General features: G+C 54.9%; 2 protein-coding genes across 7 annotated transcripts in view; one reads left to right on the top strand and one right to left on the bottom strand.

Moving 5' to 3' along the window:
* The first annotated feature begins 2,150 nt into the window (after positions 1–2,150).
* Positions 2,151–10,290, top strand: HAPLN3 (hyaluronan and proteoglycan link protein 3). Of its 3 annotated transcripts, none has more exons than XM_074317474.1 (5): positions 2,151–2,225; positions 5,229–5,410; positions 7,041–7,409; positions 8,381–8,683; positions 9,353–10,290. In XM_074317474.1, exons 2-5 carry the CDS (start codon positions 5,287–5,289, stop codon positions 9,637–9,639), a joined length of 1,083 nt encoding a protein of 360 aa, XP_074173575.1. In that variant the 5' UTR covers positions 2,151–2,225; positions 5,229–5,286; the 3' UTR covers positions 9,640–10,290. The 3 variants fall into 3 exon arrangements, with proteins under 3 accessions (XP_074173575.1, XP_074173574.1, XP_019582301.2); XM_074317473.1 differs by lacking the exon at positions 2,151–2,225 and adding an exon at positions 2,243–2,398 and having other exon boundaries at positions 5,238–5,410; XM_019726742.2 differs by lacking the exon at positions 2,151–2,225 and adding an exon at positions 2,243–2,398.
* A 429-nt stretch (positions 10,291–10,719) lies between these two features.
* ACAN (aggrecan) overlaps positions 10,720–21,873 on the bottom strand; it is a 47,482-nt gene continuing 36,328 nt past the window's right edge. For 2 of the 4 annotated variants that reach the window (XM_019726736.2, XM_019726739.2), the window contains 6 exons: positions 17,527–17,640; positions 14,261–14,419; positions 13,761–13,843; positions 12,749–12,893; positions 11,977–12,159; positions 10,720–11,617 (listed from right to left, as the gene is read on the bottom strand). In XM_019726736.2, the coding sequence (XP_019582295.2) occupies positions 11,550–11,617; positions 11,977–12,159; positions 12,749–12,893; positions 13,761–13,843; positions 14,261–14,419; positions 17,527–17,640 (752 nt within the window). In that variant the 3' untranslated portion in view covers positions 10,720–11,549. The remainder of the gene's footprint in view (positions 11,618–11,976; positions 12,160–12,748; positions 12,894–13,760; positions 13,844–14,260; positions 14,420–17,526; positions 17,641–21,873) is intronic. The other 2 variants (XM_019726740.2, XM_019726741.2) reach the window with 1 other exon arrangement.

The raw sequence follows: 21,873 nt of genomic DNA, 5'->3' as shown, positions 1-21,873 counted from the left end.
AGCTGTCGTCATATTACCCTTGATGTCCTGAATGTCATCAAAATGTCTTCCTTTCAATTATTTCCTTTATTTTCGGGTAACAAAAGTCATTGGGGGTCAGATCAGGTGAGTAGGAAGGGTGTTCCAATACAGTTATTTGTTTACTGGCTAAAAACTCCCTCACAGACAGTGCCGTGTGACCTGGTGCATTGCCGTGATGCAAGAGCCATGAATTGTTGGCCAAAAGTTCAGGCTGTCTAACTTTTTCATGCAGCCTTTTCAGCACTTCCAAATAGTAAACTTGGTTCACTGTTTGTCCAGTTGGTGCAAATTAGTAATGAATAATCCCTCTGATATCAGAAAAGGTTAGCAACAGCGTTGCAACAAGTTCGCAAACCTAGTTGTCAGACCTTGTAGTTCCATTCTTAGAATGCAGGAGTCCCAGCTACAGAAAGGGAAACTGAGCTTCCCTCCCATCTGTCCACTTGCCCCTATCCATGGCATTAAATACTTTCTGTGGGCCAGTCTCTGGGTGACAGGCCATGTAGATTGGTGGGCAGTAGTCATAAGCCCTCCACTTGGCTCAGGAGACCCATGGTGACTCTGGACTTGCCCTTCCACTCATTCATCTTTGCAGCCTTGCATAGGGACCCTGGACTGGGGTCCCCTCACTCCTGACCCCCTTCTGTCCTTGGCTCCTCTTCCTGGGCAGCCTCCTGCACTAACAAATCAACTCCATGAACTTAACTGTTTTATTCCTGTCCGCAGTCTCTAGAGCCAGCTCTGAGGTACCACCTGCTGCCCTGGCTGGCACATTAAACTCACTTTACTGTCGTAAAATTGACCTTCCCTGCTGTCCATTCCTCTCCCTACACCTGTGGCTATCAGTACTGCGACCTGTTGACCTGCCTCCTAGAAGTCTAGCCTTCCTTTTCAGCCTGGTGTAAGTATAGTGGAGCGACTAGGAGTCCAAGGTCTCAAGTGGAACAACCTAGGTTCAAATCCTGGCTCCGAGGGACCTTGGGCAATTTACTTAATCTCGGTCTCAGTTACCTCATCTGTAAAGTGGAAATAGGGCTGACTCACGGCCTCCTGGGGACGGAGAGGGAAATGTACACAAGCACCTATGCACAGGAGGCCTCAGACACTGGTCATCTTTGTCAGAAGCTTGCACGCGTTTCCTAATTGATACTTGTGTCCTGGTTATCTCCCCTCCAAATCCATCCTGCACATAGTGGTCAGATGTCTCTTCCCTGGCTCCCTTTCGCCTAACAAGCCTGGCATTCACTCTGGGTGCACGTTAGGCTCTAGTCACTGCAGCTCCGCTCTGATTTGCTCCTGGCTGTGTAACATGTATGGGTGTGTGCACACCAGCTGTCTAGGTGTGTTTAGGAAGAGGCTCTGAGCTCAGTGACCTTGTGGTCCTCTAGGCTTTTCTGCTGAGCAAACGGTCAGGTGCAGGTCCCCTCTTGGAATGGACAGAAAAGAAAACACCCTGTCCAAACAGGCGTCCTGGAAGGTGGCTGCTGGTATGGCTGTGTTGGCTGTTGTGAGGATTCTGAGGAAGGGCCCATCCGCTGTTGGAGAACCAGTCAGACTCCTGATTGCCCTGGAGTGAGGGGAGGCACACCCCTATCCTGTGCCTCCCCTCACTCCAGGGCCTTTCATTCAAGCCCCCTCTACTGGGGGAGCATCCATGTACCTGACACTGAAGAGTCTGGCTGGTGATTTCATGATGGTCAAACTGTGGGGGGAAGGCGAGTGTAATACAGAACACTCATCCTTCCCTCTCCTGAAGGTGGAGGGGGGCTGTCAGTCACGGCCTGCCTGCGGAGTGCTGGAGGGGGGCTCCACCTTCCTTAGTCCCACTGTTTTGGTAAACCAGAGCGTTCTAATGGGACCCCTCTTATAAATGCTCCATCCCCATTCACCTCCCACATGTAGCAGCCTCAGCTCCTGCACCCACCCTTCACGCCTTGGCCAGCAGCCCGGCCGGGGTACCAGGGGGTCCCCAGCGGTGTCTGAGAGTGCCCAAGTCCGCAGCATTTACTCCCTTTAATCCCGGACCTTTCCTGGGGGTGGACTGGGGGAAGTAAATTCCTTTAAAGGGCAGGCCCAGCGGGAGCCCTGGGGGTTATTGGCAGTCGCTTCCTTTCTGACTGTTAAGTTCCAAAAGCCATCTTGTTTCCGCAGACATGGATAGCCGGCGTCCCTAAGCACTCCAGCAGTCGAGCCGCCGGGGGAGGGTACGTGGTTCATGAGTTGCCAGGCTCCTGGGGCCCCTGTGGGCGGGGTTCCCTCCGTTCTGGCTTCGGGTCTCCTGAGCGGCTTCAAACCAGTTGTGCCTGGGTCCGAGGAAGTGGGCGGGGCCAGAGCTGGGATATGGACACATGCAGGGGAAGCTCCCGGCGCGAGTGAGGTGAGAGCCGCGTGGGGCGCGAGCGGACTTGTGCCGGGCCCGAGTGTGCCCGCGAGGAGGCACGGCCCCCGCGAAACCCGCGGTCTTTGCGACTGCCGCCTGGGTTAAGTCCCCTCCTCACTGGGGGCCTCCGACTCCTTCCCATCCAGTCCCGGCCGGGTCCTGCAGACGCCAACACAGCGCGCCGCGCCGGCTCTGCCCCGGGGCTTTTGGACGCTCGGGGGACACGGGAACCCCGAGAGGGGCTGGGGACATCTGCAAGGCGACGGGCAGGCGGTCTGCCCTCTGCCTCTGCCGCTTGCTCTGGCCGTCTCAAGGCAAACGCAATGGATGCCCGTCGGTTTCAGGCCTCTGTTCAGTGGGGTTTCTGCCGTGGGGACAGCGGGAAGGGGCAGGGAGGGCGGAGGGTAGAGCCCTAGGTGGGAGATGGGTCACTCAGGGAGGAATTTGGGGCTCGTGAGCGGCCAGGACGGAAACAGTGGGTCTTGGACCCAGCTCTGTCACCAGCCTGTGACCCAGTCTGGACTGTGGTGACCAGTGCTGAACCTGCTCTCTGCAGGAGGGGCAGGTGAGAGGGAGGCGCCCTGTCCCTCCCCCGCGGCCCTGCACGGGCCAGCAGACTGGAAATGATGTTAGGAAGCACCTCCGGCTTCCACTTTCGAGGACGCAGGTTTGAAAGACGATTGTAAACCTTGTGGAAACGGGGGACACCAAAGTCAAATTCTTCGCTGGGGAGGTGGCCTGGTGGAGACTGCCCTCTGCTGGTATCTGGATTCGTACTGCAGGCACGTGGTGCTGGCAAAAAAAGCAAAAGCTGGTCCATCGGGACAACCTGAATTTTCTCTAACCTCCACCTATTTACCAAAGATGAAGCCTTGGTCTCAGTTTCTCCAACTATAAAGAGAAGGCAATGGTGCCTGCTTTCTCTCCTAGGCAATGAGAGAGGAGAAAAGTCCACTGAGATAATGTGAGACTTCACTTGTAAACTGTTCACAGTAGTAGTAATAGCTAATATTTTTGTGTGCTCGCACTCTACCAGGCAGTCTTCAAAGTGCTATTCAAACCTTCTCTCCCTTAATCTTCACAAAAGTATTTCCTGGTTGGTATGTTGTGACCCCCACTTTACAGATGAGAAAAGTGAGGCTCAGTGACTTGTCCAAAGACAGACTGTTTGTGAGTGGATAGAGCCAGAACTGAATCCAAGTGGCCAAGCAACTTAGCATTTCTGAACCTCAGTTTCCCTGTCTGCGTAATGGGGATAATAATTCTGACACTGTGAGGGTCACAGGCAGTGATGTCTAAGCAAGTGCGTTGATAAGCAGACGTCAGTCCTTACAGACGACAGCTTGTTCTGCGGGTTGGCTGAAAAGAGCTCAACAGAATCCTGCCTGTACTGCCTCCTGGCCTTTGCAGAGTTGCTTCATGTCTCTGTGCCTCTGTTCACCTGTGGATTAAAAGGGGAGAATGAGATTCTCCTTGCTGACCAGGGTGGCTGCTCTTGGGAGGATTGAGGGAGCTTCTGGAGGACCCCAGGAGGTGCGACAGTCTGTTTTGCCTCAGTGCATGTTTCTGAACTGAATTACCTCATTCCTGATAGGTGAGGATGATGGGGGAACGATGGCAGTGTACTGGGAACTGGTCCAGTGGTGATTTTTTCCCCTGCGCCCTAATGCACTGGAGTGACAGTAGCAATATTTGTCACAATGAAAGCAGTGTATGAAATCCTAAAGAGAAATGCTGATATGTAAGTCCTGGAGAAAGTGCCTTTCTTTAGTACAACATGTTCCTCACTATCCAAACTCTTGCTCTCCACCGTCCAAAACTCAGGAACCAGATAGATTGGACCACGCTGCGTCTCTTCCTCCCTATCTCCCAACTCTTCAATACGCAGACTCTTGCCATTCCCACTCAAAGATGGAATAGATTTGGTGAGTGTGGGATGCCTACATGGTGGTGTACCTGCTTAACAGAACCTAACAACAAAGTTTTCTGATAAAAATAGGAGTCAGTGAAGAAGCTGCAGAGACATGTCCCCTGTGTTAAAAAAAAAAAAAAAGGATCTCACCATGGGGTCAGATTTAGTTTCTGTTGGAATCCAATGCCCGCAAGAACCTACGCCTGGAAGGAGGAAGTACTTGCCCAGTGGCGATGGCTGCAAAGGGCTGATTGATGGGGGTCGAGTGCCAAGGGCATCCTGTGCCAGTGTCATTACAGAGTTAGCAGTGCTGTTTTTTGTTTTTTTTGTTTTTTTACTAGGATTGTTCTTGTTTTTGTTAGTGTTCTGGTTACAGAGTTGCATATGTTTTGAGTAGTCTGTCCCAGCCTTATTTTCTCCCTAACACTGGTATTTTCAAACTCATGATTTTGCAAAAAGTACACATTTTTTCCCCCCAGACACATGAATACCGCTTTGTGACAGCTCTGTCATCAATCCGTTGTCTCCACCTTTGAGACTAAGGGGGCTAGTCTGGTTGCCAACAGGTTGGGGAAAGAATACCGGGGAGAGGATAGCCCGAGTTGTTTTAACTACAAGACCGCCATAGGGTACATGTTATTTCTGCTCACTCCCACTGGCCAGCACTGAGTCACATGGCTTCTCCTCGCCTAGGAGAAAAGTAGACCGGTCATATTGGAGAAAAATATACCTGGGTGGTTTCATAATCTCCATTTCACAAATGAGGACACCTACCCAGAATCACACAACTGATAAGAAGTGGGCCCTGAGAACAGTGCCTGCCTGGCATGCAAAAGATACTCCGCAGTTACCTGTTGAGCCAGTGAATGACCCCCCAGTTGGGCTCCTCTAATTGGCTTGTTTTTCTCTTGCCAGTTTGCCCAGGCCCCAGCCTTGTCCAGGATACCCTGGTGCTGCCCTTGTGTGTGACACCATGGGTCTGCTGCTCCTGGCCCTGCTGCTCCCCCTGGCCCACGTCTCTGCACTGCCCTTCTACAATGGCTTTTACTACTCCAACAGTCCCCATGACCAGAACCCAGGCAACGGCTATGGTGAAGGTAGGCGGCATCCTGGGTCTGGTGACCGAGACCTCCCCTGGCTCCTGCTGTGATACACAGGTTCCAGGTTGGAATGGGGGATACTAGCCCCTTTCCCATCTGGGCCATTCCCGTAGACCAGCCTTGTTTTTAAGACAAACGAGAGACATGGTTCAGTTACTTTGTGTATGCTGGCTCCCTCAGACACGGCGCTCAATACACTTGAGGATGGTCACTTGTGCTTTTTAATCCTTCCCCAAAGTCCTGCCAGTTTGTCAAGATCTTAAAAAGGTAACCTCCCCTGACCTCCCCAGTGGAAAGGGGCTTTGGGGTTAGACAGATGTGAGTTCGAATCTTCATTTGGCCACTTACTAGGTACATGGCTTTGGGCAGGTGACTTTTTAGTTAGTGGTGATTATGCACCTACTAAGCGTTAGGCATGCTTTGAGGTGCCTCACGTTACATTATCTCATGTCATCCTCATCAACACCCTGACACAGGCAAGGGTAAGAATAAGTACAGTGCAGGCACTGACCAGGCCAAATGGAGACTGGCTGCCCTGTAGTCCCGAAAACAGATACTGTATGTTATTCCATTTCCCATCTCATAGACGAGGAAACGAGGCTCATGAGTTGAGCCAGGTGCCCAGGGCACACAGATCTTAAGAAACCACACTGAGATTTGTTTATGGAAGGACTGAGACGATGAATAGCCAGGTCTTCACACAAGCCTCCCTCAGAAGCTCTCAGGAAAAATCCATTACCTTTCTTGGTTTCTGGTGGCTTGCTGGCATTCCTTGGCTTGTATCTGTGTCACTCCAATCTTTACCTCCAAGGTCCTATGGCCTTCTCTGTCGTCAAACCTCCCTCTGCCTCCCTTTAAAACGATACTTGGAATTCCGGGTAGGGCCCATCTGGAAAATTCAGTCTAACCACATCCCCCTTCTCAATACCCTTAATCTCATCACATCTGCAAAGTTCATTTTGTCATATAATGCAACACTCAGGGATTAAGACCCGAATATGTTGGGGAGCCATTATTTAGCCCCCCATACCCCTCTTCTCCCAAATTTATTTTGTTGTACAAGCACCGCTTTAAGGAGATTCAAGGAACTTTCTGAATCATAACAAATGTAGTGGCTTAAGACGACATCTGTTTCACTTTGCTCATGATTTCACGGGCTGGCATTTTGGGCTGGATTACTCACGTGCCTGCAGTCTGGGGGCAGGTGAGCTGGGGGCTGCTTGGCCTAGGATGGCCTCAGATGGGGCAGCCATCTGCTGAATGCCCTCATTCATCCTCCAGCAGGCTGCTCCGGTGTGGGGGCAGCAACGCCCCTGGCCTAGGCTCTGAATAGGCACTATGGGACAGTCCCTTCCCGGACAGTCACTTCTTCCAAGATCCTTTGATCACAGGAAGTAGTGAGGCCAGCAGGGATTTCAGGGGGGAGGGAGAACAGAGTCACCTCTTGATGGAAGGAGGTACAAAGTCAGTGCAGAGCATGTGGATACAAGGAAGGGTGCAGCATTATGGCTGTTCTTGCAATCTCTTAACACACGAGACTAGTGGGAGCTGGGGCGAGGTGGGGGTGGCCATGGCAGGGGTACTGCAGCAGATGAGCTGTACCATCTGCACCCACCTCTCCCCCCAGGCCTCTTCAACAGAGTGAAGCTGGTGGTGGAGACGCCTGAGGAGACCCTGTTCTCCTACCAAGGGGCCAACGTGACCCTGCCATGCCGGTACCACTACAAGCCGGCCCTGGTCTCCCCAAGGCCCATGCGTATCAAATGGTGGAAGCTGTCGGAGAATGGGGCCCTGGATGAGGATGTGCTGGTGGCCATCGGACTCAGGCACCGCTCCTTTGGAGATTATCGAGGCCGTGTGTACCTGTGGCAGGACGAGGATAACAAAGTGTCACTGGAGATCCAGGACCTGCGGCTGGAGGACTCTGGGCGCTACCGCTGCGAGGTCATCGACGGGCTGGAGGACGAGAGCAGCCTGGTGGAACTGGAGCTGCGGGGTGAGGCCCCGAGCAGCGCTGGGTGACGCTGGGAACTCGGGGCTGAGTGGTGGGAGGCGCCTCAAGAAATCCGCTAGACCTTGGTGCTTTAGACAGATAAACATTTAATTCTCAAAGCAGCTCCACGAGGAAGCTACCGTTAGCACCCCCATTTGACAGAGGAGGAAACTGAAACACAGAGCCGTCAAGTAACTTACCTGAGGTGACATGGCTCATACATGGCGGAGCAGGGGTTTGACCCCAGGCAGTCAGGCTCCAGAATCCATTGTCCAAGGCAGAGGCAGAGCCTTCATTACACCTCCCTTCTAGAATTTGGGTGGTGCCATGGCCTGGGTGGCTTATAAAACACAGATTTATTTCTCACAGCTCTGGAGGCTGCAAGTCTGAGATCAGGACGCCAGCATGGCTGGGTGAGGGCCCTCTGCCAGGTCGCAGACTTCTGGCTGTGTCCACACGTGGCAGAAGGGGCTAGGGAGCTCTCTGGGGTGTCTTTGATAAGAGCACGAATCCCCTTCATGAGGGCTGCACCTTCATGACCTAAGTACCTCCCAAAGGCCCTGCCTCCTGAGGCCATCATCTTGGGGGTTAAGATTTAAACATATGAATTTGGGGACCCCATTGAGACCATAGCGCTGGGGTTCTTGCAACAGGCCTGTGAATTAGGTGTTATCCCGTGCTATAGTTGGGGACATTCTTTGGCTGATTAATTCATGATCTCAGCAACTAATAGACGTTTGCTGAGTGCTGCTCTGTGCCAACCTCATTCTAGAAGGGAGGTGTAATGTAGGCTCTGCCTCTGCCTTGGGCAATGGACAGGAGGTGACAGGTTTGCTGAGCTTGTGTCGTGTGCGCGTGCGTGTGTGTGTGTGATGGGGAGCATCTGTCCCAGTGGAGGTAGGGGCAGGGGCCTGGGATCTTCAGCCAGTTGGGCCCCTGCCGACCCCTCCAAGCCCTCTTTCTTCCTTCCTCAGGCGTAGTCTTTCCCTACCAGCCCCGCCAGGGGCGCTACCAGCTGAACTTCTACGAGGCCCAGCAGGCCTGTGAGGGGCAGGCTGCGGTGGTGGCCTCCTTTGAGCAGCTCTTCCGGGCCTGGGAGGAGGGCCTGGACTGGTGCAATGCGGGCTGGCTGCAGGACGCCTCGGTGCGGTACCCCATCACGCTGGCCCGGCAGCCCTGTGGGGGTCTGGGGCTGGCGCCCGGCGTGCGCAGCTACGGCCCACGCCATCGCCGTCTATACCGCTATGATGTGTTCTGCTTCGCTGCTGCCCTCAAAGGTGAGTGGGATGGCGGGGCACAGCCTGTGGCGGGCAGGGCCCCTCTGCCTGCCCCAGGGCACCTCCACCTGGAGCACCACAGATGTTGAAGCACGTGCAGCTGAGTTGGAGGGCTTTGAGGCCACTGTTCATGCCCATCATTGGTTTACTCGTTCATCAAACATTTCCCGAGTGCCTACGACGTGCTGGAGCCTGGACTAGGTCCTGGGCAACCCAGACAGGTAAATGCAGTCTGTCCTCACAAGTGGCTCATTTCGTGGGAACATAGACAAGTGAAAACAGAAATTGGCTCAATGCCATACCTCAAGCATGTGGGACAGAGCCTGGCACATCGTAGGGACTCAGTAAATGACTGAATGGGTGAGAGACTCTGATTGGTCCAGCCTGGGTGGGGTGCCCACCCAGGGTGCAATTAGGGAAGCGTGGCGGGGACTATACACATGACAGGAGGGGATGGAGCTCTCCGAGAGGGAGTGAGGACGGGGGAAGGTACCCCCAACAATGTCCACTGCAGATTCCCACAGCATGGGGGCTCCCTGGGCTCCGATAGTGGACAGGACTTTAGAGGCTGGTCGGTGACGTCCAGACGGGCTGCCATTGCTGCAGGCCCTGCTGTCGTTTCGGGCTGTCCCCTCCACTGCCCGGCCCTCACACCCCACTTTCCCACAGGGCAGGTGTACTACCTGCAGCATCCTGAGAAGCTGACACTGGAAGAGGCAAAGGAGGCCTGCCAGGAAGATGGTGCCCAGATTGCCAAGGTGGGCCAGCTCTTTGCCGCCTGGAAGTTCCGGGGCCTGGACCACTGCGATGCTGGCTGGCTGGCAGATGGTAGTGTCCGCTACCCTGTGGTTCACCCACGTCCCAAGTGCGGGCCCCCGGAGCCTGGTGTCCGGAGCTTTGGATTCCCAGACCCTCAGAGCCGCAAGTATGGCGTCTACTGCTACCGTCCGCGTTAGAGCCTGGGCACCGGCTCCCTACCCGCCCAGGCCCTCCCCTCAAGGGCTGTATTTATTTGAGTTCATTTTTCTTTGTGGGTTGGGGCAATCGTCGTATTGTTTTTATAGTTCTCAGATTACATTTTTTAAAAAGTAAACAATTTTTGTAAATCCAACAGATACCACATCCTCCCTCTGCTTGGGTGGACACCCCAAGGCTCCCCCAACCAGCAGTCCTCCTGTCCCCCCTCCTCTGGACAGATGTTCCTGGGCTCACGAGGGCTCCCTGTTGGCACTGAGTCCAGCCCCTCCCCCTGCTCTGGGGGAGGCTGATGCCCAGAGGGGGTACAGACAGAGGGGCGAGGGCATGATGGCTGCAGCTCTGCCTCTGCCTCTGCCTTGGGAGTGGGGGGAAGAGGACATCCCAGAGGCTCTGAGCTGGACTTGGGACCTCGCCGTCTCTCGTCCCCTCCGACTTCTCTACTGAGATGCTAGGGCTGGAGGTGGTTCCCTGGGCTTTTGTGTGAGATCCTAGGGAAGGAATTGCCCTCCCATTCTTTCTCTCTTGGTTCAGTCTCTGTTTTGTTCTCATTTATCTCATTTATCCTCATTTGGCTCTTTTATCCTCAATTTGTGTCCTTTCTTTAAACAATAAATGGTGCTGTGACCCCCCCTCCTCTATCCCAGCCCTTCTCTCTGTCCTGCTCTGCGTCACCTTCTACCAACCGGCTCCTCCATGTGAACAAACAGTGTGATACCAAGGGACCAAACTATGCAAAGTGACCAGATGTCTCACTTGGGTTGTCATTTGATAGTGTGCCAACTCACAGAGCCACACACAGCACCCACTGACTGTCACACACACACACACACACACACACACACACACACACACTCCATCAAACCCGTCTGTACCCTTGTGAAATGAAAGCAAAACAGGTGTGACTGTCCCAGGCTCTCTGAACAAATAGGATTCACGCCAATTCGGGGTTATTTGATCAAAATGGTATCCCCATGACCACCATTCCTAAAAGCCCCTTCAGTAGACCCTAGACCACAATAGCCTTCTTAAACTACAAAAAAGAAGGGAAAAGAAATCGATCTCTTCCAATGTCTTTATTATTATAATTATCATAATCTTCATTTTCAAAAATATAAATAGGTGCACGGAACCCTGGTGCCTGCACGGTCCCGGGGGTGGGGGAGGGAGGATTGAGGGGTGGGGGGCACTCCCACTGGGAAGGAAGTGCCCCCCACCCAGCCCTGCCGAGAGAGATGACACCTGCTAGGGTGGCAGACCCAGGTGAGAGGATGCTGGAAGAGGGACCCTGGCCCCCACATAGCAGAAGACCCCCCGTTGGCTCTCTTCTGCCCGCTCACCCTGGGCTGTAGGAACCTGCCCCTCTCCCCAAGGCTTCTCCCCACACGGATGGTGCAGCCCTCCCGGCTCCTCATGCCGTACATTCAGCGGTGGTGTGAGTTCTTCATGCCCTGGGCCTCCGCCCCTTCCAGCTCCTTCTGCCCTCTCCTCCCTCCGCCCTAGCTCTCCTGGGAGGTGAAAGAACCAACGATTGCACTGCTCTTGGATAAAGTCAGGAAACAAAAAATAATCTTCTTTATTTAACTTAATCCCTCCCTGCTCCCCCTGTCCCTGCACTGGTCCCTGGAAAGGCACAACGGGAGAATGAAGAAGTGTCTCTAAACTCAGTCCACGGGTTACAATACGTTTGCTTTGCTTTGGCAGTTGGGAGGAAAATCAGATGCAATTTTGGCGATTTGAGGGGGTGGGTGGGTGCACACACAATGTGGGATTTAATTCTTTCCTTCTTTAATGGAATTCCTTATATGACAGAAAGCGACAAGAGGAGGACACCATCTGTGTACGAAGTCAGCCTGGCAAGGCTCCTGGGCTCAGCATCCTGGAGCTCCTCTCAGTGGGCAGTGCTGGGGCTGCTTCTCCGAGAGCTCCGCTTCTGTAGTCTGCGCTTGTAGGTGGCAGCTGGGTGACAGAGAGAAGGAACAATCTTAGTGAACCGTGGGAAGGAAGCGGGGCCAGCCTAGCCACGCCCCGTCTTGCCTTTCCTGCACCCTGGCTCCCTTCCTTGCAGCTTTTCCCGCTTCCTGGTTTTGATGTTTCTTGGAACCAACTTGGGCTAAGGGGCTTGGAGCTGGTGTTGAAAAGGAAAGTGGGCCCTCCGTGGGGGCCGGGGGCAGTGATTGGTGACCTTGGCCATGGGTGGTGCTGACGGTGGGGTCAGGATCCTCTGGAGATGGCCAGCACTGGGGGCGCTCTGGGGACAGGGAGGAGGACATTGGTGGGTGCTGATGCTGTGCCACTGAGGGTGGGGCGATGCTCACGGTCTGTGCAGGTGATCTGAGGCTCCTCCCAGTGCCCGCTGGGCTGGCACCGGATGGTGGGCACATGGCGCTGGACGAAGCCGTCGGTGCACTGGTACCTCACCAGTGAATTGATCTCATACCGATCCTTCTTGTGTCCGAAGGTTCTGGCGTGTTCCACCACTGGGGGGTCTCCGCAGGCCACTGAGGGGCAAACACCCTTCAGAGAGGGCTCTCAGGGGGGGTCTTTCGTGATGACCCATGCCTGTGATGAGCCAGAGTGGTCCCCTCTGGCTGCAGTGAGACAGCCGGGAGCCGGAAGCAGTGACAGGGACATGGAGCCCAGACACCCCGCCGAGCCCTGGCTGCTGGCCAAGGGGCGTTTGCACGCTGCCCTCGGAATCTAGAAACCACTCGTTCTAACACCTGGGTTCCTCCATGATTTAGAGCAGCAGGAAGGGAATAGAAGGAGGGTCTTAAGGGGTTGAGAAGATGAAAGGGGGACAGAAAGGTAGAGAAAGCGGGTGAGAGCCAGGCAGATCTTTATTTCCAAAAATATCCTCGTGGCGGGGCCGGAAAGGGGGACCTAACTGGTCCCTAGGAGTATACTTGCCCTTGCCGTTGGCCCTGGGATGCTGGTTCTGGGAGAGGCCCCCCAGGTCAGCTCCAGTCTGCTTAGTGGCCGTGAGTGACATGAGCAGTTAGGAGACAAGGGACTTGCCCTTGTCTCTTCCCACAACTGGAGCCTAAAGTCTTGATTCCTCCTCCCTGGACCCCCCCAGGCCCAGCTTACCTGTGCCCTTTTTACACGTGAAGGGCAGGTGGTAATTGCAGGGAACGTCATTCCACTCCCCTTTCTCGTGCCAGATCATCACTACACAGTCCTCTCCGGTGGCAAAGAAGTTGTCGGGCTGGTTGGGGCGCCAGTTCTCAAATTGCTGTGGGTGGGGGTGGGGAAGGGGTGAGAAGAAGGCAGGAGCCCCGTAGCTTGGCCTGACCCTCACTTTCTTGCTGGTCAAGCCCCTGGCCTGGCTGCTTTCTCTTCTGGCAGCGGTGCCAAGGATGCTGGGAGTCTGGTCAGCACTGCCCTGGGTGCCATGGACCCCATGGACTCTCCAAAAGAACTGGTCACACCCCCTAGCTGTGGTCCTTCTCGGGAGCTCAGAACCCCAAGGTGTCACAGTGCCTGATGAGCTGACGTCACTCCCCTCTTCCACATGGGCCAGCAGGGACTGGGCACACAGGCTGCCCTGCTTTGGTGGCAGAGACAAGGCTCCCAAGTCCACTCAGCCGCCCCAGGCGTCTCCCTGTAGCCTGGCTCCAGGACAAACAGGCCCCTTTCCTCTGGCGTTACTGCTCCCCTGCCCCATGACCCTGTTCGCAGTCACCCCTTCCAGGAAGCCTTCGCTGAGGTTCTTGACTGACAGGCGGCATTACTACGTGTGCTGTTCATTTGGCATCTGTGCTGCTTTCTGTCTGTCTGTCTGTGTCCTTGAGCAGACCAAGTCGTCTGTAGGCAAGGAACCCCTCTAACGCTTCCATATGTCCCTCAGTGGGTTTGCCTTCATTCATTCATTGCCTGCCTTCCTTCCTGCCTTCATTCACTCAGCTTGTCCAGCCCTGGGCTGGTGTCCACAGACAGAAAGGAACGACACCATCCCTGCCCTCAGGGCACCCGGCCCAGCAGCTGCTCAGGGAGTGTTTGCATGTGGTTTGAATGCATCTCTCTCTCTCTCTCTCTCTGGGGGGGGGTGTCTTTATCCCCCTCCTCTGCCAACTCTGCCTGGGGCCCCCAGCAGGCTCACCAAGGAGTGTCCGTCTGACCAACGGAAGTCCCCTTCGATGGTCCTGTCATTCAGGCCGATCCACTGGTAGTCTTGAGCGTTGCCTGGGGAGAGGACACGGGTGTTGGGCCTGGTGCTGGACACCCCAAAGTGTCCGAGAAACGTGAGCTTGTAGAAGCAGAGGGGGTGAAGGGCGGCAGGAAGGAGCATGCCACCTGCTTCCGGAGGCCCTGACAAGGGTCTCAGTACAGCATGTTTGGAGTGCACGCCGGACCACCTCCCCAAGCTGGCACGGACGGAGGACAGCCACAGGTTAGTCTGGGGCTCTCTCGGACAGACAGTGGGCTGTCCTGGGTGCAGCCAGAGCCATTGGCCCCAAAAGCCTCTCTCGTCTCAGGGAACTCCGCCTACGGGCAGCCCTTCCCTCCCTCCCTGCCCCCTACCCCTGGCTTCTGGCAAGTGAGGCCCTTGGCCTGTACGACCACTCTCCTTTCAGGTCCTGGAGACCCCGCTACACTCACTGTTGACGAACTCCTGCTCCTCGGGCGTGACGATGCTGCTCAGATGTGACTGCTGCTCCCGACACCGGCTCTCGGCATCCACCCAGTTCTCGCGGTCGGGGAAGTGGCGGTAACAGTGGCCCTGGAACTTGGTCCAGCCCTCCTCACACAGCTCCTGGTCTGCAACACAGGTCAGGGGCTTGAAGGGAGGGGCTGAGGCCGACTGGAGATGGCGGTGGCTGCCAGTCTCATGGCACAGATTCCTGTATTCACCCTGCCTTCAATGTCATGCCCTCAAAGGAAGGGAGAGGCCCGGCTGGATAGAGGCTTAAGTTGGAAGTCAGGAAGGCCTGGCCCTGGCCCCCTGGAACTTTCAGGCATGTTTCTACCCCCTGGGAAATGCAAGGGGTCCTTTCTTTCCCTGATGTCGGTCCACCCCAAAGCTTTTCTCCTGTGGATGCCTGCTCTGCAGAGCTGGCAGGTAAAAAGAGGTGGGAAGGTGGGAGGTGTTGAGGTTTAAGGCAAGACGTGGTTCAGAGGCTCAGAGGCTCCAAGGAGAGGGGGTTGTGGGCAAGTGTGTGAAGGCAGCTGCAGGCAGCGCTGAGGGCATGAAGCAGAACCTGGGGTGGGGACAGAGGAGCAAATGCTTGCTTTGGGTCCAGAGAACACTAAGAGCTCTAAGTCTGTTCCTCAGAGCAGCTTCTAGGTGAGAACACTGAGCCTGCCTCGTGGAGGGCAAGGCAGCCAACCCCAGGGTCCATGACCCAGGGGCCGTGACTTTTTATTTTATTTCTTAGTGGCAGATGAAGACGGGAACCGATATTGGTGATGGGTTCTGAGTGCAGGAGAAGGGCCTGGTTTGGAACTCTTGGAGCAGCCTAGGGGGCTACACAGAGGCAAGGGCGTGTTGAAGCCGGATTTTTGAGGCTTGGGAGAACCCTTAGAAGTGTGTCTCCCCAACTCTGCCTTCAGTGACATCACAGTGGTAGCTTTAAATTGGCTCTGGTAGGAGTATTCTACCTCAGAAGCTGGCAGATGCCACAAATCAGGGCTCCCCCTTCCTCTTCAAGAGCCCATGGTTAAACATTTGCCAGCACAGCACTGGACAGAGGGAACTCCAATACCGTCTCTTCCCTCTTCCCCTGGGCCTCCCAGGTGAAGGGTGCCCCTAGGGCCCTGGGGCTGCGCGTAGGACCACCAGCCTCTCAGGTTGTATGGCAGCCTCCCCGATTGGGGGCCACCGATGAGAACCCGCCTGTTCTAGGAAGAAAGGACCCGTGCCTGAGGGGAAGGAGGCTTAGGCTGAAGGGGTGGAGGCTTGGCAGATTTGGAAGAGACACATTTGGGAAGAGCGGAGAGAGAGGGGGAGGCCAGCAACCTGACACTAGAGGCAGAGCGGCAGGAGGGCAAAGGAATATCTTCTGGTCCCCGCCTGCCAATGCCAACTCGGGCAAAGCTCTGGAAGGAAGGTTGAGTGGCCTCAGAGGTGGCCAGGAGGCCAGACACCTCGTCAAAGGCTGCTGTGTGAGTCCATTCTTGGGCTACCTCAGTGCTTGAGGGCTGAGCCGGGCAGGCAAAGCTGCAGGGGGCAGCTGCTGTGGGAGGGGCAGGGCCGTGCAGGATGCAGGCTCTGGGGACACAGGAACCAACTGAAAGAAGCAGGAGGCCAGAGCCGAGGCATGAGTCACCCATGGAGTGGTGGGGGCTCAGCATTGGAGCGGGAGAAGAGATGCAGCCCCGCTTAGCTGGGCATCTAGGCCCGGGGCCCAGGTGGGTGCCTACGACACCCTATCTCTGCTCCATCAAATGCAGAGCCCTCCATTCTGGCAGGGCCCCTCTTCTCCCAGTCTGGAGCCCAAGAGCTGTTAGAGGCCTCTGAGGCCTCTCAGCCTTCCTTCCAGACCTTTGCCCCAGTTGGCGTTGGCAGCCGGGGACCAGAGGCATCCTTCTCCCCTATGACGAAGATTTTTTGGTATCTGGGGAGAAAATCCTTATAACTCTTGACTCCCACCCTAACCAAAACCCCATGCCCCAATTTCTTGGGGTCTTGGGGTAAAGGCGGAGGGTTGGAGGCTGCAGGGAAGGAGGATTCAGGATTTTTCTTCCAGAAGCTTTAAGTTCCTCCACTAGTCTGTGACCTTGGTAGTGCTTCCAAGGAACATGCAATCCAAAACTACCTCCTACCCGCTTAGGGTCAAAGGGAGACTTCCCAGGAATTTCACTTGCTTTTTGGAAGTTTCTGGGATGTCCAATGTGAGAGTTCATTCAAAATGGTTTTAAGACCCTGCACACTTCCAATTCTACATGGGCCATTGCTATCAGCAACTGTACGCCCCATCTCCCTCTTTCTGAGTTGGGATGGTCTTGAGATCCAGGAGAATGGGGGAGACTAGGAAGCACTAATGGTGGGAGCTGGGGCCTCAGTCTGGCCCTAGGAGGTTCCTGGCACACAGCTCCCCTTGGCAGAGCCTGGCCTAGGTACAGAAGCAGAGGGGTTGGCAAGGCCCAAGAGACCAAACTCAGCCCCTGTCCCTTGCAATGAGGCTGTGTCCTCTCTGGGCAGCCTTTTTTCTTGCACTAGGGAGGGAGAAAGGAAGTGCAGGCTAGAGTGGCATTGACATGGCAGGTGGTGATGAGGTGACAAGCAGCAGTCCCTGCCCAAGCGTGACGAGCATGCAGGTGACGCGGGAGCTCTCAGGCTGGCAAACCATAGTTCTTGCAAGAGAAGAAGAGGAAGGCAGCTTGGCCAGCACAGCATGGTGGCTCCCAAAGCCTTAGGGGGCCACCGAGCTCCCCTGGGCAATACAGCAGGCAGACACATGCCCGTGACCTTGCAGGGAAGATCCATAGCTGTCATCCGGGGTGAGAACCTATCAGTCCCACCCATAGCTTCCTGGAAGACAAATGCACGGAATCCGCTCCGTCCTCTTAGTTTGGTGCATGCCCTGCCTTGATGGTGGCACCAGCAGGTCTGGAAGCCCTGGAGAAGGTTAGTGTTTTCAAGGGTCCCTAGAGCCCCACATTCCAAAGTGCAGGCTGGCCTGGCCTGCGTCTCTCGCCTGTGGTCAGATCAGCCAACGCCCCAGAGGGAGGTTTTCGTGGGGAACAGCAAGAGAAGGAGTGGGAGTGAGTGGGGTGGCCTTCGCAGATGTGGCCCCTGAAGTGGCTATCTGGATGGACAGTGGGGGCCCCAGCCAAGGCCTAGACCCTGTGGTTAGAAGGGAAGGGTGAGGGAGGAGTTGGGGTGCAGCAGTTAGTAACATTAGCTGAAGCCGAGACGGCCGTACCGATCTCACACAGGTCCCCTCGGTAGCTGGGAAGGCATAAGCATGTGAAAGAGTCGATGGCATCCACGCAGGTGGCTCCATTCTGACAAGGGCTTGAGAGGCACTCGTCAATGTCTGCAAGAAACCAAGGGCCACCATTAGGACTCCCGCCGGCAACTCCAGCTTTGCAAACACTGCAGCCTCTGTACGGGTGGCCAGCCCTGCGGCTCTCCAGAGCCCTGGGAGGGGTGGCTGGATTTCTAAGAACTGTTGCTGCTGCTGCTGCTGCTGCCGCCATCGTGGAGTGCTGAGCCAAAGATCCAACCAGGGTTTTCTTGGATGTGTGTGATTTCTTGATGGGCAAGCTGCACATTGGAGCCCGATTTCCCAGTGAGTGAAGAGATGGGGTGCTTCTGAAGCCAAGTGCCTAGTGTGGGAGTGAGCTCGGAGTTCCTCCAAGGTAAGATGCCTTCTCTGGAGACTATTCCAAGAAACCATGGGCTTGAACTAGCTCTGAGCACGGACACTGAAAGTCAAGTTCTTGAAGCTTCATTAGAGCTCTTTCTTTTCCTTGCTTCCTCTGTGGTTATGAACCAAGGAAAGCGGGCAAAGCTGTGCAGTACTAAAACGAACAAGTGGTCCAAAGAGTTCAGGGCCATGAGAAATGGCAGCATGGGGTATTTGCATGAGATGCATCAAAATTTGGGGGTTGTAGAAACCGTTTATATCTTCAGGAAATAAGATTCTAGAGTATCTTGTGAAGGTAAAGCCAGTATCATTCTCTTGGGGTGGGGGGATGGCAAACCAGCCCGTATTTCCCCACATAATCTCCTTCCAGCCTAAAGCCCCAGAATGTGGACACCTTCAGTGAGTCACAATTTCTAGAGGGGCTCCATCCTGGCTGGTGGGAGACCAGTGTTTTGAAGCCAGTGCAGCATTTGGTGAGTGGCTGCCCACCAGCACCGACCCAGGCAGGCTCTTTCCTTCTGTTCTTCTGGTCCAAGATGGCCTTTCTGATCCAACTTCTTGGCAGGACTTTTGAGTTAGTAAGTCATTGACCTTCGCATCAAACTTTCTTCCGTTAGCCGAGGTGAGAACGGAATCTCCTAATCTGCTCTTTCTGCATCTTTCCGAGAATCCAGATACCTAGAGGGGCTCTTCTGCTCTCTTTGCATTTATACTCCAAAGGCTCCTGCTGGTGTTTTCTGGGCTACTTCCCCTGGGAACATGATAAACGGTGTTGTGAAGCTCCTCGTCCCAGGAGATCATAAAATGAGTGGGTTCCACTGGCTCACGGGGCATCGTGATATGTGTCTTAGCCTCCGTACGTGCACCTGTGTTCATACAGCCTCCAGGACCCGACATGGCTAGGGGTGGTTCCACGTGAGCAGTGTCCTAAATACGTTCCAGGACTTAGTTCTTGTCTCTCCCAGGAGCAGACTGGACGTTAAAGTCAATCCTCTGATTAGAAGGGGAAAAAAAAAGCACTTTCTTCTGGATCCCTTTTGCTCGTGCATAGTAGATGCTTCTGGACCAGAGATGGGTTTGTGCGGTGGGGAGCCCGAGACTCTCCAGTCCTCAGGCATCGCTCTCTCTCTTCCCATGAAGTTCTTGACTTCATCTCAGAGATTGCACACCACGGACGAGAAACCCCCAGTTCCACGTGTGGAACTGACTGTTCCAAGCAAAACCGAAATGCATGCGGAAGTGACTGAAATCCCAGCATGCACTTGGATTCCCAGCATGCACCAGGATTCCCAGCAGCAGCAGTAGCAGCAATAGGTCAGGCTGGTCGGCCGGGCGGAAGCTGGGGGCGCATTCCTGTCTCAGGAAAGCTATTGTTCTCTTTTGTCCATTAGCGTCATTACGGGAGACGGGAAGCACTGGGCAAGGGGATATTAAGCAAACGTAGGCGCTAAAGCAGTTGTATAGAGCAGGGGACAGGAGTGGCCCGTGGGGAGAAGAGCCAGATATCAACACTGGAGCCTCTGGCCAGCCCGTGGGGGAGAGAGCGGAAAGGCGGAGGTCCCAGGGGACGCCAGGCCTGATGGCTTCAGGTGTCCCAGGGGCTTATCCCCCTCCCCCAGGCCGCCTGAGGTCCAGGGAGCAATGTTGTTTTCCTTCTGTGTTTGGCCAGCGCACAAAATCTGAGAAGGGGGCGAGGACTAAAACGGAAGGAAGCAGTTGCTGGGCTCAGAAGCTGTTTTGTGCACGACCCTGGCGTCACCGATGAGGAGGGAAAGGGCCACAATTCCGAAGACCAGAGACCCGGTGGGTGCCACGGGGGCCATTGAGGGATGTGGCGAGGCAGTATCCCCAGCAGTAGGAAGAGGGCTGAGTGACCTGTGTGGGCCTTTCTTATCGGCCACTCAGGCCCGTGGTACCTCAGCTCCTCTTCCTCTGGCTGGAAGAGCCACTCTGGCCCTGCAGTGCCACCTCTTTCTGTGAAGGGCAATTAGGACATTGCTCGTCTTCGGGAACAATGAAAGGAATTAGGCTGGGCCCTGTTGTGAGCACAGAGTGGGGGGCCCTAGACAGGTGGGAGCAGGTGGAGAACGGGAAGGGCTTTGGGCATTGGGCAGGCTGCATGAAGGAAGAGAAGAGAGAACCAGTATGTCTCGAGAAGCTTCTCTGAGCCCGATCTTACTTCTCACACAGACATTATCCCCCCAACAGCTCTGTGGCATGAGCAACACTGTGCGGTTTTACAGGTAAGGGAACAACTGACGTGACCAAGATACTCCCAGAGCTGTCTGGGAAGAAACTGCGGGAAAGAAAGCCTTTTAAAAATATATGATTAGAGAAAGGCTGTCCTTACAGTGATTAGTTAGGGTCCATTGTCACCTAATTCTAATTGCAGGGGTTCCGGGACATGAGTCTTGATGTGACTTCTGATACCTGTGTCACATTTATGCTTCCTGTATCAGGTTGGGGAAGGAGCTGCTAGGAGAGGTGTAGGGAGATACTAAGAGAAGGCCAAAGGGGGTTCCTGTCCTGGCGCCTGCCCCAGTCCCCGAAGTCCTCTTGGTCTCTGCGTTTCGCTGACCCAGCTGAGGTGGCGGACTGAGCTGAGCTCCCTAACACTTTATCCAAGTGGGACTGTCCACCTGCATACACAGATGGAGAGACGACGTGCGAGCAGACCTGGCACAATGTCCTCCAGGGGGCGCTGCTCACAGACAGACAGAGCCATTCCAACTGCAGACTGAGGACTCTGGGCCCTGCTCTGCTGGAAAGCACACTCATGGTCTCCCCAAGTACTCTTCGGGTGCTCCTCTCCAGGACAGAGGGAGCAACTGCCCTCCTGGAGGGGGTCGATGATGGAGGGGTACAGTCCCTGGGGTCACTAAGGCCCAGTGGAAATATTGTCCCCTTGGCAGTAAGGCCAGGACCTTCCTAGCAGAGCCCACCCTCTCTGGCCACGGAAGCCTACAATATCCTCAGTCATGGCCCCTACACGTGAGCAGAGGCCGACCCCTGTGGGCGAAAGGGTGAGTAGATGGCCACCCTGGTCCCTGTGTATCCATATACTCTCGTGAGCATATACTCTCACGAGGTGTTCATTTGCATATATATTAATATGCATAGAAACATAGAAGTCTTCTTTGTGAGTGACGGAAAGGCTATTGGAGGATAGCTGCCCGGTACCATTTACCTGGTAGTCGCTGTTTCCCGCCAGGACCCATGGCTGTGAGTTTGCATGTGTCCTAAGAATGAGGGTTTTACCTTTTATGAAAGACCCTGGTCTCTGATTCCTGACTTTGGACAGAGGGTGGGGCAGTACAGAGCTCACCCAAGAATCTGAGCTTGGAGGTCATAGGGTGTTTGTTCCCTCAAGGATGTGATGTTGATGGGGTGCAATGCCTCATGGCCACAGGCCTTGCAGTGTTCAGGGAATGACAGGTAGATTCTAATCATCTCGTTTCGGGGGCCACCTCCAATCAGAGGAGTCCCCGGGCTCCTCACCTGTCCCACAGGCTGGTGACACATGGCTAAGGACAAACCAAGGCCCCAGGGGAGGGGGTGGACACCCAGTGGCAGGATGCTGTTGCTAGGTCACAGCTGACCTGTAGCTGTGAATCCTACTGGGGGTGACAAGCGCTGTTTGTGTCATTTCTTTCAGGTCACGAGGGGCACCCAAACGCCACCCAACCCGAGCATGAGGGGCTGCCCAGGCTTTCCTGCAGAGGTTCATTCTGTGCGGTACACGACAGCCCCTTGGGGTGTCTCCCAGCAACTGTGGGGCGTGACCAGCTGTACCCGATACACACCCTCATTCAACACTTCTTTGAAGTTTCAAGTTTTATCTTCAAAATTCAAGCACATATTACATTCTACTCCTTGAGCAATCACTGGCTTGACAAAACA

Source organism: Rhinolophus sinicus, linkage group LG13 (assembly GCF_036562045.2).
Source record: "Rhinolophus sinicus isolate RSC01 linkage group LG13, ASM3656204v1, whole genome shotgun sequence".
NCBI classification, from domain to species: domain Eukaryota; kingdom Metazoa; phylum Chordata; class Mammalia; order Chiroptera; family Rhinolophidae; genus Rhinolophus; species Rhinolophus sinicus.
This window is presented reverse-complemented; position numbering and strand designations above follow the sequence as displayed.

Coding starts and splice junctions, on each gene's coding strand:
- HAPLN3 (XM_019726742.2), top strand. CDS start 2,370: ATGCAGGGGAAGCTCCCGGCGCGAGTGAG. Junction 2,399..5,228: donor AAGCTCCCGGCGCGAGTGAG/GTGAGAGCCGCG, acceptor TTCTCTTGCCAG/TTTGCCCAGGCCCCAGCCTT. Junction 7,410..8,380: donor GGTGGAACTGGAGCTGCGGG/GTGAGGCCCCGA, acceptor TTCCTTCCTCAG/GCGTAGTCTTTCCCTACCAG.